This window comes from Mobula birostris, chromosome 19 (genome assembly GCF_030028105.1).
Source record: "Mobula birostris isolate sMobBir1 chromosome 19, sMobBir1.hap1, whole genome shotgun sequence".
Lineage (NCBI taxonomy): Eukaryota > Metazoa > Chordata > Chondrichthyes > Myliobatiformes > Myliobatidae > Mobula > Mobula birostris.
In genome coordinates this window covers 46,101,046-46,115,217 of record NC_092388.1, presented here as the reverse complement: position 1 = coordinate 46,115,217, position 14,172 = coordinate 46,101,046, and the positions used below count along the sequence as shown (strand labels likewise).

At 41.0% G+C, this 14,172-nt stretch overlaps 1 protein-coding gene across 1 annotated transcript in view; it reads right to left on the bottom strand.

Annotated features, from left to right (window-relative positions):
- Positions 1 to 4,331: 4,331 nt before the first annotated feature.
- The window catches only part of rp9 (RP9 pre-mRNA splicing factor), a 35,837-nt gene continuing 25,996 nt past the window's right edge, over positions 4,332 to 14,172 (bottom strand). The window contains exon 6 of the mRNA XM_072283535.1: positions 4,332 to 7,231. Coding sequence (XP_072139636.1) covers positions 7,057 to 7,231 — 175 coding nt within the window. The 3' untranslated portion in view covers positions 4,332 to 7,056. The remainder of the gene's footprint in view (positions 7,232 to 14,172) is intronic.

Sequence of the window (14,172 nt, the reverse complement as noted above, 5' to 3'; positions counted from 1 at the left end):
ACACTCGCTACTACTACGTGCTGAGCTCACTCGTACCTCCAACGAGTTACGACACCCACAACAGAGAACCAGGACCCGCCCTGAGGGCCGCTAATGGCAGCACAATACGAACGTACGGCACCCGCACGGTGCGGCTACGGTTCAGCTCCAGCCGGTTCACGTGGGACTTCACACTGGCCGCCGTGGCCCAACCACTGCTGGGGGCAGATTTTCTACGAGCCCACAGCCTGCTGGTCGACCTGCAAGGGAAGCGATTAGTCCACGCCAAGACTTTTCAAACGTTCTCCCTGGGTGAAGCACAGTTGCCAGCCCCACACCTGGACTCCATCACGCTGTCCGACGATGAATTCACCAGGGTCCTGGCGGTTATGTGGCGACCCACTTTCTGGCACACACAAACCGGCTCACAACAGCACGCGCAGGCAGAGGGCCGGCCCCAAAAAGGGCGCCAGGCCATCTTCACCAGCAGGGGGAAAATCCCGCGCGCAGAAAGGGTCTGGGAATATGCATTCTCCACAGCAATCCCACCCAGGAAGGGCGGGAATGGGAAGGCTTTAAAGCAGGCCGCGAAGTTTGAATAACTCTCTTTCATCGCAACTCTAACTCACTGACTCCGTGTGGTTATTCTAGCGCTGTGTGTAGCACACCGCTACAGTATGATGGTTCTTTACTCATCCAAGGCTGGTTCTCCCCACCCTTGTTTTTAATGGGAATATACTTTTGTTGAGCACAGTGAAAAATCTCTTTGAAAGTCTTCCACTGTTTCTCACTTGTCCCAACATATAGCCTATGTTCCCAGCCTATGCTAGCCAGCTCCTCCCTCATCCCATTGTAGGGAGGAGCTGGCTAGCATAAATACTGGCTTTAGCTCAAACTAAAGCACCCTTCATTTGTATGAGAAATTCTATCATTCTGCATCACCCTTTCCAAGAAAATCCCGCACTGAAAGATCTAAACTAGCACAGAACTAGATCTAACATAGCAGTTTCCTTTGAAATTCACTAACATGTTGTTCAAGAAAGCTAGCATGGATGTGTTCTGTGAAGCCCCCTTCAAGACTGCCATGACCAACTCAATTCACCCAATCTATGTGCAAGTTAAAATCCCCCATGACAACTTATGTTCCATTCCTATGTGTATCAGATATTTCTTAGTTTATTGCCCATGCTGATCCTCCAGTACAGTATTAATGAAGTACTGCATTTGTGGGCCTTGAAGCTTTATCTGGAAAGACTAGGTCAGAGAGCTGCATGAGAGGTTCTCGGTACCAAACCACTGCCTAGGCTTGGTTCTGGCAGGCAGGGCACATTATTAAGACACATGTCAATGGGTGACCAATGATTTTTGCAAGCCACAGGTATGGACTGGAATCATGGAACTACTGCAACTTCTCAGCACCTTTTGCACACATTTAGACAGCACATGATGTGTGCAGGATCCTCTGTGGTGATTAATGTGCAAGTACAACCTATCGAAGTTTAATCAACACAATGTTGTGCGGTGAATTGATACTTAGGATATCCTGGATGCAGGTTAAACTATAACCATGACTGCCCTCTTAGTTTTCATGTACTGTACATTGTCACCTACACAATTTGAAAGTAAAAACAGATTTGTCTTGAACAATCTCCAAAAAACAAATTGTCTGATCACGTTTGACAGTGCTATTCTGGAAAACTTTGTAATGTACAATTTGGCTAATGTTTACCTCATTTACAGTACTTCAAATTATATAATTGATTCTAAAGCACTTCGGATCATCTGTAAAGATAAAACATTAATTTAAATGCATTTCTTTTTATTGCCACATTATAAATGTATAGCTTCACTTACCTACTTATTGATTTCACATGACATTGCACAACATTGAATAACAAAATAGAGACTTATTTTACTGCTGCAGTGGATGTGTTATGTTAAACAGCTTTAGACCATATGACATAGGAGCAGAATCAGCCCATCTGGCCCATCGAGTTGCACCATCACTCAATCATGGCTGATCCTTTTTTCCCCTCCTCAGCCTTCTCCCCGTAACCTTTGATGCCATGTCCAATCAAGAACCTAGCAAGCTCTGCCTTAGATATACCCAATGTCCTGACCTCCACAGTTGCCTGTGGTCATCAATTCCACAAATTCACCACCCACTGGCTAAAGAAATTTCTCCGCATTTCAGTTTTACATTGATGCCCCTCTGTTCTGAGGCTATGCCTTCTTTCCCACCATGAGAAACATCCTTTCAATATCTACTCCGTCTAGGCCGTTCAACATGTGAAAGGTTTCAATGAGATCTACCCTTGTCGTTCTAAATTCCAGTGAGTATAGACCCAGAGCTATTAAATATTCCTCTATGATAACCCTTTCATTCTCGGAATCATCCTTGTGAACCTCCCCTGAACCCTCTCCAATGCCAGCACAACTTTTCTTAGATGAGGAGCCCAAAACTGTTCACAATACTCAAGATGAGGCCTCACCAGCACCTTATATGCCTCAGCATCGCATCCCTGCTCTTATATTCAAGACCTCTTGAAATAAATGCTAACATTGCATTTGCCTTCCTCACCACTGACTCTACCTGCAAGTTAACCTTTAGGGTATTCCGTACAAGGACTCCCAAGTCCCTTTGCATCCTTTTGCAATTTCTCTGTTTAGAAAATAGGCTGCACATTTCCTCTACCAAAGTGCACAACCATGCATTTTCTAACATTGTATTTCATTTGCAACTCCCTTGCTCATTCTCCTAATCTGTCTAAGTCCTTCCACAGCCTACCTGTTGCCTCAACACTACTTGCCCCACCACCAATCTTTGTATCATTTGCAAATTTGGCAACAAAGCCATCTATTCCATCATTTAAATCATTGATATACAGCATTTAGGTTGCTACTATGGACATCCAGTGACCAAAGACAACTCAGGATAGTTTTCTAATTGCAAAACTAGTTGTTCAAAATTCACTGATGGTGGGAATTTCAAATACATTGACCTTGTTGATGGAATTCAGTTGTTGAAGGAAACTCTACTCAGGGTTCTGTGTTGGTAACTTCAAAAGTTCAAGAGTGTTGGTAACTTCAAAAGTTCAAGATGGCAGCTTAGTACCATAGGAATAGGCAATAAATGCAAGCTATTCCAGCAATACCACCATATGAAAGAAAATCATGCACTGTGCTGCTACTTCTGGCTTTTTTTTTTACTTATTTCTAAAACTTATTTCATTTGTTTTCTGACAGAAGGCAGTGGTGGCAGTGGAGGATTGCCTTTAGGATCTGCCACTACACTTCTGGTATAGATTGAAATCAAATGTACCCAGCCAGCAAGTCTCTTTTGCCTTGCCCCCTACCTGCTTTCATTCTAGCTTTCCTCCTTTACACCACACTCACCTTGCCATCATTCTTTCTTATCTACCTATTCAGTCTTTGAATGCTTACCTGAAATTGTATCAAAAATTGCCAATAAATACAAAATTGCTTGACAGATTAAAAAGTAACAAGCACACCTTCCATAACATTGCTCCTTGCAGGCCAAGGAATGGGTATATTTATATAGCAACTTATATACCTGCTTCAAAGCCAAAAAAAAAAATTTGAGGTGTGATCATTATAACAACATGCAGAAATGCCGTATGCAATTTGTACATTGTAAGATTAAAGATGGGCACAAAGATAAATGATAGGACAATATTATTCAATGGTGTTGATCAAAGGATAGATGTTGGTCAAGTTATCCTGTTTGTGAACGGTACTATAGAATTTTACTATTTCAATTTATGAAATATTTAACAATATATTAAACTTTTCCAACTTTATAACTGGAATAGGAGCAGGTGGATACTTTGCTTAAAACATGAGAAATCACTGTTACTGAAGAAGACAATCTCAAATAATAGCATGCAACCTGTAGCCCACTATATAAAAAAAAACACAAGCACGTGGGACTCGCCTTGTTACAGTACTTAGCTCCCAGATATATTTTCAGCTTAAGCCTAAGTATTCTGCAAACATCAACAACACAACAAACATCTCACTTTTCTTCTTTACTAAAGCCCAGAAGAACTAAGATAATAATTTGGAAATTATCTTGCATTAATGATGTTTGTGGAGTGCATCCAACAGAACATGGGAATCCAAACAGAAAGCAATAGATGTCTTCTTAAAAAAATGTAAAAACCATCAGCATATATTAAGGCACTGATCAATGCTACGTAAGATATGTTTCTAATTTGCAAATAACTTATTCAATCTCATAATGACAATATTATCCCTATTCCCCTCAAATGTTCTTGTAATTTTAGAAATATCTTCTATACGAAAACAAAATAAAAAAGCTTTCACCATGCTTGTGGGGAAGTTGTTTTTATTTCCATTGACACAACATACATTTGCATTTCTTTAGTATATGAATCAAGTACAGGTCGATCTTCACTAATCCGACTACCTGTAATCCGGCACCTTTGATAATCTGGCACTGAGTTCAAATTTTCCGCGCAACTGTAATTTCAAATTTCCTGGGCCACCGTAACAATCTGCTGTGCATTGTTTTGGTTGCGCTAGATCTGTTCACATGTTGGCCCGCTCTTGTAAGCACAGAAAAACAATTCCTGCATTTATTAATATCATTTGCTCTTTTTTGGCCCCAGTGAGTAAAGGAAATGCACCTTGTGCTGTGAAGCGAAAACACTGCACATTATCCATTAAAGATAAGGTTGAGCTCTTGAAAAAACTGGACAGTGGTGTATCGGTGAAAAGCTTGTGTGAGTGTTACAACACTGGCTCTTCCACAGTGTACGATATAAAGAAACAGAAAGAAAAACTGCTACATTTTTTTGCTGATAGTGGCTCAAAGAAACAGATGTGCGTAAGAAAAACAATAAAAGACAGAAGAAGTTCGGAACTAGATAAAGTGTTGGTAACATGGTTTAATCCTTGTGTAAGTGAAGGTGTTGAACTATCTGGAGATATGGTGAAGGAACAAGCAAAAGTGTTTCATGAAGAACCAGGACTAGATTATGAGCGTGACTTTAGTGAAGGCTGGCTTCATTGGTTCAAGCAGCATCATGGCTTACAGTTTCGTGCAGTGTGTGGTGAAAAACATTCAGCAGACAAGGAAGCAGCAGCAGAGTTTGTTGACCAGTTTGCCAAGTTAGTCTCCGATGAAAAATTAAGCCCCAAGCAGGTGTACAATGCCGATGAGACTGCTTTGTATTGGAGATGTACACCAAGAACACTTACAGCAGCAGATGCAGAATCGCCAAGAGGGTATAAGGCATCAAGAGATCATGTGACTTTGCTAGGCCGCTCTAATGCTGCAGGAACCCACAGATGTAAATTACTGGTCATTGGCAAAAGTTTACGTCCCAGGGCCTTCAAAGGTATGACGCAATTTCCTGTAATTTACCGTGCTAACAAAAACGGATGGATTACAACTAGCATCACAGTAGAATGGTTTGAAAATTATTTCGTTCCCAAAGCATGAGCTCACTGTGACTCTGTTGGCCTGCACCACAACTGTAAGATAATGCTTGTTTTAGACAAATGTTCAGCACACCCGAAAGCAGAACTCCTGGTAAAAAAAAATGTTTTCGGTATCTTCCTGCCACCTAACTGTACATCATTAATTCAACCCCTGGACAATGGCATATTACTTTTTCTCAAGTTGAAGTACCGTTCCCTGTTTATGAGGCGCCTTTTGAGTGCAGTTAATGCTGGCAGACCGGTAAAGGAATTTATAAAGGATTTTAATATTAAAGAGATGATTTACTGTGCTGCTAATGCTTGGAGGTCTGTAGAGCCATCCTCACTGAAGAACGTTTGGCATAGGTTATGGCCAGGTTCAATGTTTGAGTCTGCACCTGGTGAAGACACTGGAAATGACTTTACAGGCTTTAGAGTTTCCAAGGAAAAACAGATTATACGTGAACTGCTTTCTTTTGCTCAAGGGCTAACTAATCCTGCTGCCAAGGATCTTGCATCAAGGTTCAATGATGGCAATGTTGAAGAATGGATGAATATAGATGAGGATGAGCCTACTGTTCATCATTATACTGACTCGAAAATTGTGCAGATGGCTGTACGTCCAGAGAAGGAAGATACTGGAGGAGAAAGCAGTGATGAAGATGAGGAAGTTATAGCAGAGAGACTTTCTATTGACTGGCTAATTAAGTTGACAGGTGAATTGCTGAAAGGATTAGAGCAATGAAGTTTTATAACTGAGCAAGAAATAATGTTTATATGCTGCAGGACCAGCTAATCAGAGAGAGACCAAAATATACGAAACAGCTTACCTTGGAAGATATGTTTTTAAAAAATTGCTAGAAAAAGTGCAACAGGGGAGCTAACACTTCAAAATCCAGTGCCATCAACTTCTGCTCACCCAGATGTGCTGCCACCAACCAGTTTCAGCACCAGTTCCTGCTGCTTCACTCATTTTCAAAATGAAGATGTTGATGATCCTGACAACCCCACACTTGCAGATATGTAACTTTGTCTGAAGGTATATTAAACGTCTCACTTTAGAAGCGGAAGTGTTCAACTTTTCTGTATAAATTAGTTCCTGTACATTTACCTGTACCCTCTATTTTATTTGTGCTTGTACAGTATATTACTTTATTAAATTTCACTTGCTACTCATTTAATATTTCTGTTTCATTATTATCTAACTTGTACTGATTTATATGATATTTTAAAGGTATGATGAGGCGGTTAGCTATTGCTTAATGTGATCCTTCTGTAATTCGGCATTTTCACTAATCGGGCACTCCTCAGGTCCCAATGGTGCCGGATTAGTGAAAGCCGACCTGTACTGTCTTTCTCCACCTAATCTATGAAAACAGAAATATTCTCACAGTCTGGTGCTTAATCTGTCTACACCAGGTTAAGGATCAGAAGGTAAAATATGGCCTGTAAATAACAAGCCATGGTTTGTTGATTTGCAATTTCTTCCAAGTCTTGTTGAAAATGTGATATTTATAATGTTGCTCAAAATATTGTAATGAAGATAGAAGTCCTTTTTTCACTGGGGTGGGGGAATAAATCACACACACGTAATATTCAAGTCTTTTTGCCCTATTCTGAACTGTCACTTGATTTTTTAGCTTTGTGTTTCTTTTTCTTCTTCTTTTTCCTTCTTTTCTTCTCTTTTCTCTTTCTCTTCTTCTTGTGTCTTTCACTGGAATCTGAGGAACTGCAACTCTGACTGTCTGAAGTAGTATCTTCTAACATCTGTTTCAGCTGCTGTATCCTAGAAAAAAAATGCCACATCAATGTAATTCAATTAATATCCTTACCAACTTTAATTTTTTTTTCTTCAATGATCAAGGATTGTGAATTAATGCACAATGATGAGAACCATCAGGTTAGGGAACTCATTAAAACTATGTTCTCTTTCATCCTGCCTGCCTCTCAGTACAGTCCCCATCTCAATTTCCTTCTATGCTGAGGAAGTAGACATTAACAAAATGGCAATTAATCACTGATTATCATGTCAGCAGCAATCAAGCACAATTAAAGCCATGTTTTTATCTGCAAAGTCATTTACTACTCCTGGGGTGCTAAGATAACTCCCTGCTTCTATAGCCTCTTGCTGTCATAAGCTACTCTTGCTTTCTTATTTGTCATTACTCCCTCATGCAAGAAGCCAAAGGCAGCATAACCAGTTCATGAGTTTCCTCTGCAACTTCCTTCCTGTCAAGCTAACAAACTCAAACTTCCTCTAAGTTTCTTGCCCACATAAACTCTGAACAACTACTTTACCAGTTTCTCTCATCCTTCTACACATGCCGCGCTCAAAACCAAATCATATAACCAGCTTCCTCTTCCCTTGAACCAATTCCACTAAATTGCCAAATCTACCTTCTTGTTGACTCCCATTTTATTAAATATTAATAGTTCCCTTTCTTAGTTATTACTTCCTTCTTCTTCAAATATCCTCTCCTCAAAGCAAAGCTATCCCTGATCTACTGCCTGCATAATGAGTGTTTATTCCTCACTGTACAGTATAACTTTAAGTATAATCTATATTCTGTGTGCTGTCAGTACCTGTGTGCCTCTGATGCTGCTTCAAGTTTTTCAGTGCACCGTACCTCACTGTGCACATAATAAACTCAATTTTACATAATCTATCAGTCCTTGCAAGCTAATGGTACTTTTCTATTTTCTTTCCTTTCCAAAGTTCTCAAAATTGATACTGTCTTAAATTAAGGCTCATCTTTCGTTGACATGTGTTGAATCCATCCAATAATTTATGCTAAAATGAAAGTTTAGCCACAGTGACAAGAAACATCCTTCCTAGCTCTCTTACCATCATCTTTCATCACTTGTCTGCAAAGTGGTTGGCCACATTATTCTCCTCCACCTTTCCCGTTAGGTATTCAGTTGATGGGAAATTTCAATCTCTCAGTTGCTTTTATTTTAAATTTCTTAAGTCAGAAATTCATCTATAGTGCTTATTTTCTTTTTCTTTTGGTGTGTGCCTGCATGCGTGCAAGTCTGTGCGTGTGCGTCTGTGTGTGTGTGTGCACATCTGTAAGTGTGTGTCTGCATGTGCGTGTCCGTGATGACGTCTTTTTCATGGCTTTTTACAAGGTGCGGAACGAGAGAGAGACTGTGTGTCGCGCCACTCCTCACACAGATATTTTCGCAGTATTTTTCCCTTTATTTTACGAGGTCGAGTTGCGATCTCGACACTCCACCCAGCATGGATGGAAAGCGTACTCAAGAGCGGACTCAACTGGTTTCGAACCCAGGAACCTCCACTCCCGGGTCTGGCGCTGTTGTCATTACGCCACCAGTCGGCCCTATAGTGCTTATTTTCATTATTCATGCATTGTTGCCTCTGGTGTCTCACTAAGTTTCATTCTTGACAAAGGTGGATCTTAATAGCAGATCATTTACTGCAAAGACCCATATCTATCCTCTGCCAGCTCTAGACTCCATTATTCTGACAAATTCCAAGCTATGTTTTTTTTCTTTCTATGTTCTAAACCTTTTATTGTCATAAGTTGTACCAAGTCCCACTCATCCATCATCTCTATACTAGTGACTCACAGCGGCTCCCATTTAAGCAGTGACTCAGCTTTAAAAATCTTATCTTTATTCACAAACCCCTCTAATGATTTGCTCCTTATCTCTGTAATCTCACTTTTCCAATCAAATTATCAAACTTAATCCTGATATCTACCGGCTGGTGGAGTAGTGGCATCAGCTCTGGACTTCGGGGCAAGAGGTCCTGAGTTCAAATCCGGCCGGCTCCCTTGCACGCTCTCCATCCGTGCCTGGGTTGAATGTCGAGCTAACAACTCGACCTCATAAAAAAAAACCTGGAGAGGGATGGGCTCCGCCAAGTTTCAGATGCCCAAGACACGCTGTACGATGAGTATACCAAAAAACTTGTCATGACGGCACCCCAACGACTCCACCAGGAGTTAAGGGCGCGCGCGCACACACACACACACAATATCCTGATATGTTGAGGATTATCTGAAAAAAAACACTAGTCAAACCTTTATTTCTTAAGACTTTTAAGATCTGATTTTGCTCCTAAAACCTCTTTCCCTTTCATTTTCCTCCTTTAAGATTTTTCTTATTACGTTCCAACTCTGAATAATCTTTTGGTGTCTTCTCACATTTACTTAGATAAAACTTTGTTTGATAACATTTATCTCTCTTTACAAGATTAAATATGCCACATGTAAGCAGAAGTTCTTCATGAAGAAGATACCACTATAGGAAGGATGTGGAAACCATAGAAAGCGTGCAGAGGAGATTTACAAGGATGTTGCCTGGATTGGGGAGCATGCCTTATGAGAATAGGTTGAGTGAACTAAGCCTTTTCTCCTTGGAGAGACGGAGGATGAGAGGTGACTTGATAGAGGTGCATAAAATTGATCGTGCGGATAGTCATAGGCTTTTTCCCAGGGCTACGAGAGGGCACAGTTTTAAGGTGCTTGGGAGTAGGTACAGAGGAGATGTCAGGGGTAAGTTTTTTTTACACAGAGTGTTGAGTGCGTGGAATGGGCTGCCCGTGACAGTGGTGGAGGCAGATACGATAGGGTCTTTTAAGAGACTCCTGGACAGGTACATGGAGCTCAGAAAAATAGAGGGCTATGTGGTAACCCTAGGTAATTTCTAAGGTAAGGACATGCTTGGCACAGCTTTGAGGGCCGAAGGGCCTGTATTGTGCTGTAGGTTTTCTATGTTTCTATAATTCTATTCTACTTTGTACAATTACTCTAATTGTGCTTTTTTATTTTAAGATCAATATTTTCCTGAACCTTCAGCACCTATTCAAGTAAACAGTACTCATATAAAAAAGCAAGAATCAAATTTAATCTTAATGTTTTAATTGAAAACAATGTGGCAGGCTGGTGAACAATCCTTAGTAAGTGTTTCCCTCCTACTGTATTCCACTGGTTTTCACAAACTATGTTGTGTTTGAATTTGGAAAAAATTAGAAGTGTGGTTTATGACTCTTCCATTAAATTTGAAAAAACTTGGCCATTTATTCAGCATTTTCATATGATGTAATCTGACCATTTCCAAACTTATTTTACTTCTCTGTACTGTTGGTTGAGAGGAATGGAGTCATCGACACTAAGGTTTTCTTCTCTCCCATTTTTACGTTGTTAGAATTGCTCAAGTCTTTTAGTTTAGCTGACTAATTCTGTTTAGTTTAGTTTTTTGAGGGTGGGGTTTGTTTTTTTTTCTTTTTTTTCATGATTTTTTTTTCTAGTTTTTTTTGCCCTGTATTATTCTTTGTCATCCTACACGATTGGGAGTTTTGTCAATTTATACTATTTGGTTTTATAATTACTCATTTTAAGTATAACAATGTATTTCCAACAACTTGTATTATTGCTATGTTATGTTTATATTTTATGAAACTAATAAAAAGATTGAAAAAGAAAGAAAGTGTTTCCAGTTATGCATGCGTCTCCAATGTCACAGACTTTATGCTTTTACAGTTATCGATAAAATGTAAAATTAGGGCATGATTGCACCAACTGAAGTTCAGCTTTATTTGTCATATGTATATCAAAACAGTAAAATATACCATGAAATGCATCATTTTGCATCAATATCCCGCACAGTCGGAAGATTGTGCTGGGGTTCGCCCGCAAGTGTTGCCATGCTTTCAATGCCAACACAGCATGCCCACAACTCACTAACCTTACTGTGAATCTTTGAAATGTGTGGAGAAACCGGAGCACCCAGAGGAAACCCATGTGGTTGTTAAGCAAAATACCAAGATTCATCAACAGTTCAATAAAAATCCTTTGCATTTAAAATCTTATAAGTTTAAAATTACATAATATATAATCCTCATAATCTTCAGATCACTGTGGGTTGGCATATCAATTTCCATAACCTTCTCCAGCAGTCATCAGATCTGTGTATTATGTCAAATCTGGTCTTCTGTACATTCCCAATTTCCTTCCTCTAAAATGTTAATTGTATGCCCCATTATCAAGTATCAAACTTCACACAACAACCTACTAAAATTACAAAGAAGGAATATTTCTTCAGCAACACACACAAAATACTGCAGGAACTCAGCAGGTGAGGCAGCATCTACGGAAATGAATATATATTTGATGTTTCGGGCCGAGATCCTTCTTCAGGACTGAGAATGAAGGGGGAAGATGTCAGAATAAAAAGGTGGGGGGGGGGGAGGGAAAGGAGGGTGGCTAGAAGATGACAGATGAAGCCAGGTGGATAGGAAAGATTAAGGGCTGGAGAAGGAGAAGGAATCTGATAAGAGAGGAGAGTTGACCATAGGAGAAAGTTAAGGAGGAGGGGACCCAGAGGGAAACAATAGGCAGGTTAGAAGAAATAAAATGTCAGTGTGGGGAATGGGGGGGAGGTTGTGAATGGTTTATTGGAAGGAGAAATCCATAATCATGCCATCAGGTTGGAGGGTACCCTGACCAAATGTAAGGTGTTACTCCTCCACCCTGAGGAAGTCCTGTTAGTGGCTAATGATGCAGAAGTGGTTGAAATGGTCTACCAATCTACGACGTGTCTCACCAACGTAGAGGAGGCCACGTCAGGAGCAGCAGACACAACAGACGACCCTGGCAGATTCACAGGTAAAGTCGTAGATTGGTAGACCGCTTCAATATTAGTCTAAATTGAGCTCGGACAGAACTCTAGGCAACCAACAATCACCACCAACCCCATTACAAAGGGAAATGCCCTAAACATTCATCTACAAAGTAGGCAGTGAGTCATACCATCATCTAGGTTTCACTTAAATGAGTTAAGCACAAATTTCTGATCTAGAGTGCACACCTAGAAAATTTCAGACTTTTATAATACCTGTCCTAGCCCTCACAGTGATTAAAGTTAGTATGCCCAGTTATTCAGTAAAGCTGTTACGGGAAATGTTTCATACATGGTGGTAATGTGAGACCAAAACTTCACTGACTACAGGGTGAATAAAAAAATTAGTGATCTCCAATATGGTTCTGTTGTAGGACTGAATTCAGTATCACTCACACTGCTGATATTAATCTCCTGCAATTAACACTCTTTTGCAAGCTCTGCCTTGGAAAAAGGTTATCAATGAACAGAGCAAAAGATTCAATGACCTCAAAACTTCCATGAAGAAATACAAATTGACTATTCTAAACAGGAGGGCACTAGGACGACACTGAAAACACTGAGCTCTACACTGGGAGCATGCGTGGGCCTAGTGTAAATGCCAGAAGGAATATGCAAACTCACAATCTCTGAATAGATACTTCCTGGTGAACTTTGGTACAATCTGCAAGACTCTTAGGTTAGCTCAGAACTATAGATCCAAAGTGGAAGTAAGTCACATCAAAGGGTGTCAGAGGCACCGAGCTCTGAAACAACAGGCAAGGTCATTTGATTCCAAACAATTGGTTTCCTCATCATCACAGAATGTCTCTCTGGTCTGTCAATGATCAGGCTCTTGAACCAAAGGGGATAACTTCACTTGCCCCATCAATGAAATGTTTCCACAACCTATGGACTTACTTTCAAGGATTCATCAAGAACATGAGATGAAATTTATTGCTTATTTATTTATTTATGCTTTCTTTTTGTATTTGGGCAGTTTAATGTCTTTTGCACACTGGGTGAACACCCAAATTGGTGCAGTCTTTCATTAATTGTTTGACGGATATTACTCTACTATGCCTTGTATGCTGGCTCGGAGCCGGAGATGCAAGTCAGTATGGACAAATTCTCCACGGCTTGTGACAACTTTGGACTCACCATCAACATCAAAAAGTCCGAAGTCATGCACCAGCCTGCTCCTCATGCACTGTACACATAACCGAAAATCACAGTCACAGGACAGAAACTGCAGGCAGTGGACCAGCTTATTTACCTTGGCAGCACCCTCTCCCGAGCAGTGACTGTTGATACAGAAGTTAATGCAGAATAGCGAAGGCAAGTTCTGCTTTCGGTAGACTGCGCTCCACTGTATGGGAACATCAAGGAATCAGCCCAGCAACCAAACTGAAGGTCTACAGAGCCGTGGTACTCACTACCCTCCTGTATGCCTGTGAAACGTGGACTGTGTATTGAAGGCATGCAAGACAGCTCAACCATTTCCACATGACTTGTCTTCGCAGAATATTAGGCATCAGATGGCAAGACAAAGTACCAGACACTGAAGTTCTCTCTAGAGCAAGTCTACCATGAGTCCACACGCTGCTGATGAGAGCACAGACCCGGTGGGCAGGTCATGTCATCCGCATGCCGGACGAGCGCATACCCAAGCAGCTCCTTTTTGGGGAATCCTCTGCTGGAAGGTGCTCACATGGAGGGCAGAAGAAACATTACAAAGTCACACTAAAGGCCTCCCTGAAGCTATTTGACATAGACACGACCTCCTGGGAAACGCTGGCACAAAACCGCCCTACCTGGCGAGACCTCATCCCCAAGGGCTGTCAAGCTTACGAAGCAAGGCGCACTGCTGAAGCACAACATAAGCGGGAGCTGCGCAAGTCCAGAGCCACCAGCGCAACAACTGCAGTGCCTACACGTCTGCCCAACATGTGCCAGGATATTCCGTGCCCGAATTGGCCTGACCAGTCATCTTCAGACACACCGCGCCCAGTCTCAAAGTGACTAATGGTGTCGAGGTCTTCATCGACGACGGTGGACGAACCACTATCCACTAATAAGTGTACCCGCAGGAAAATGAATTTC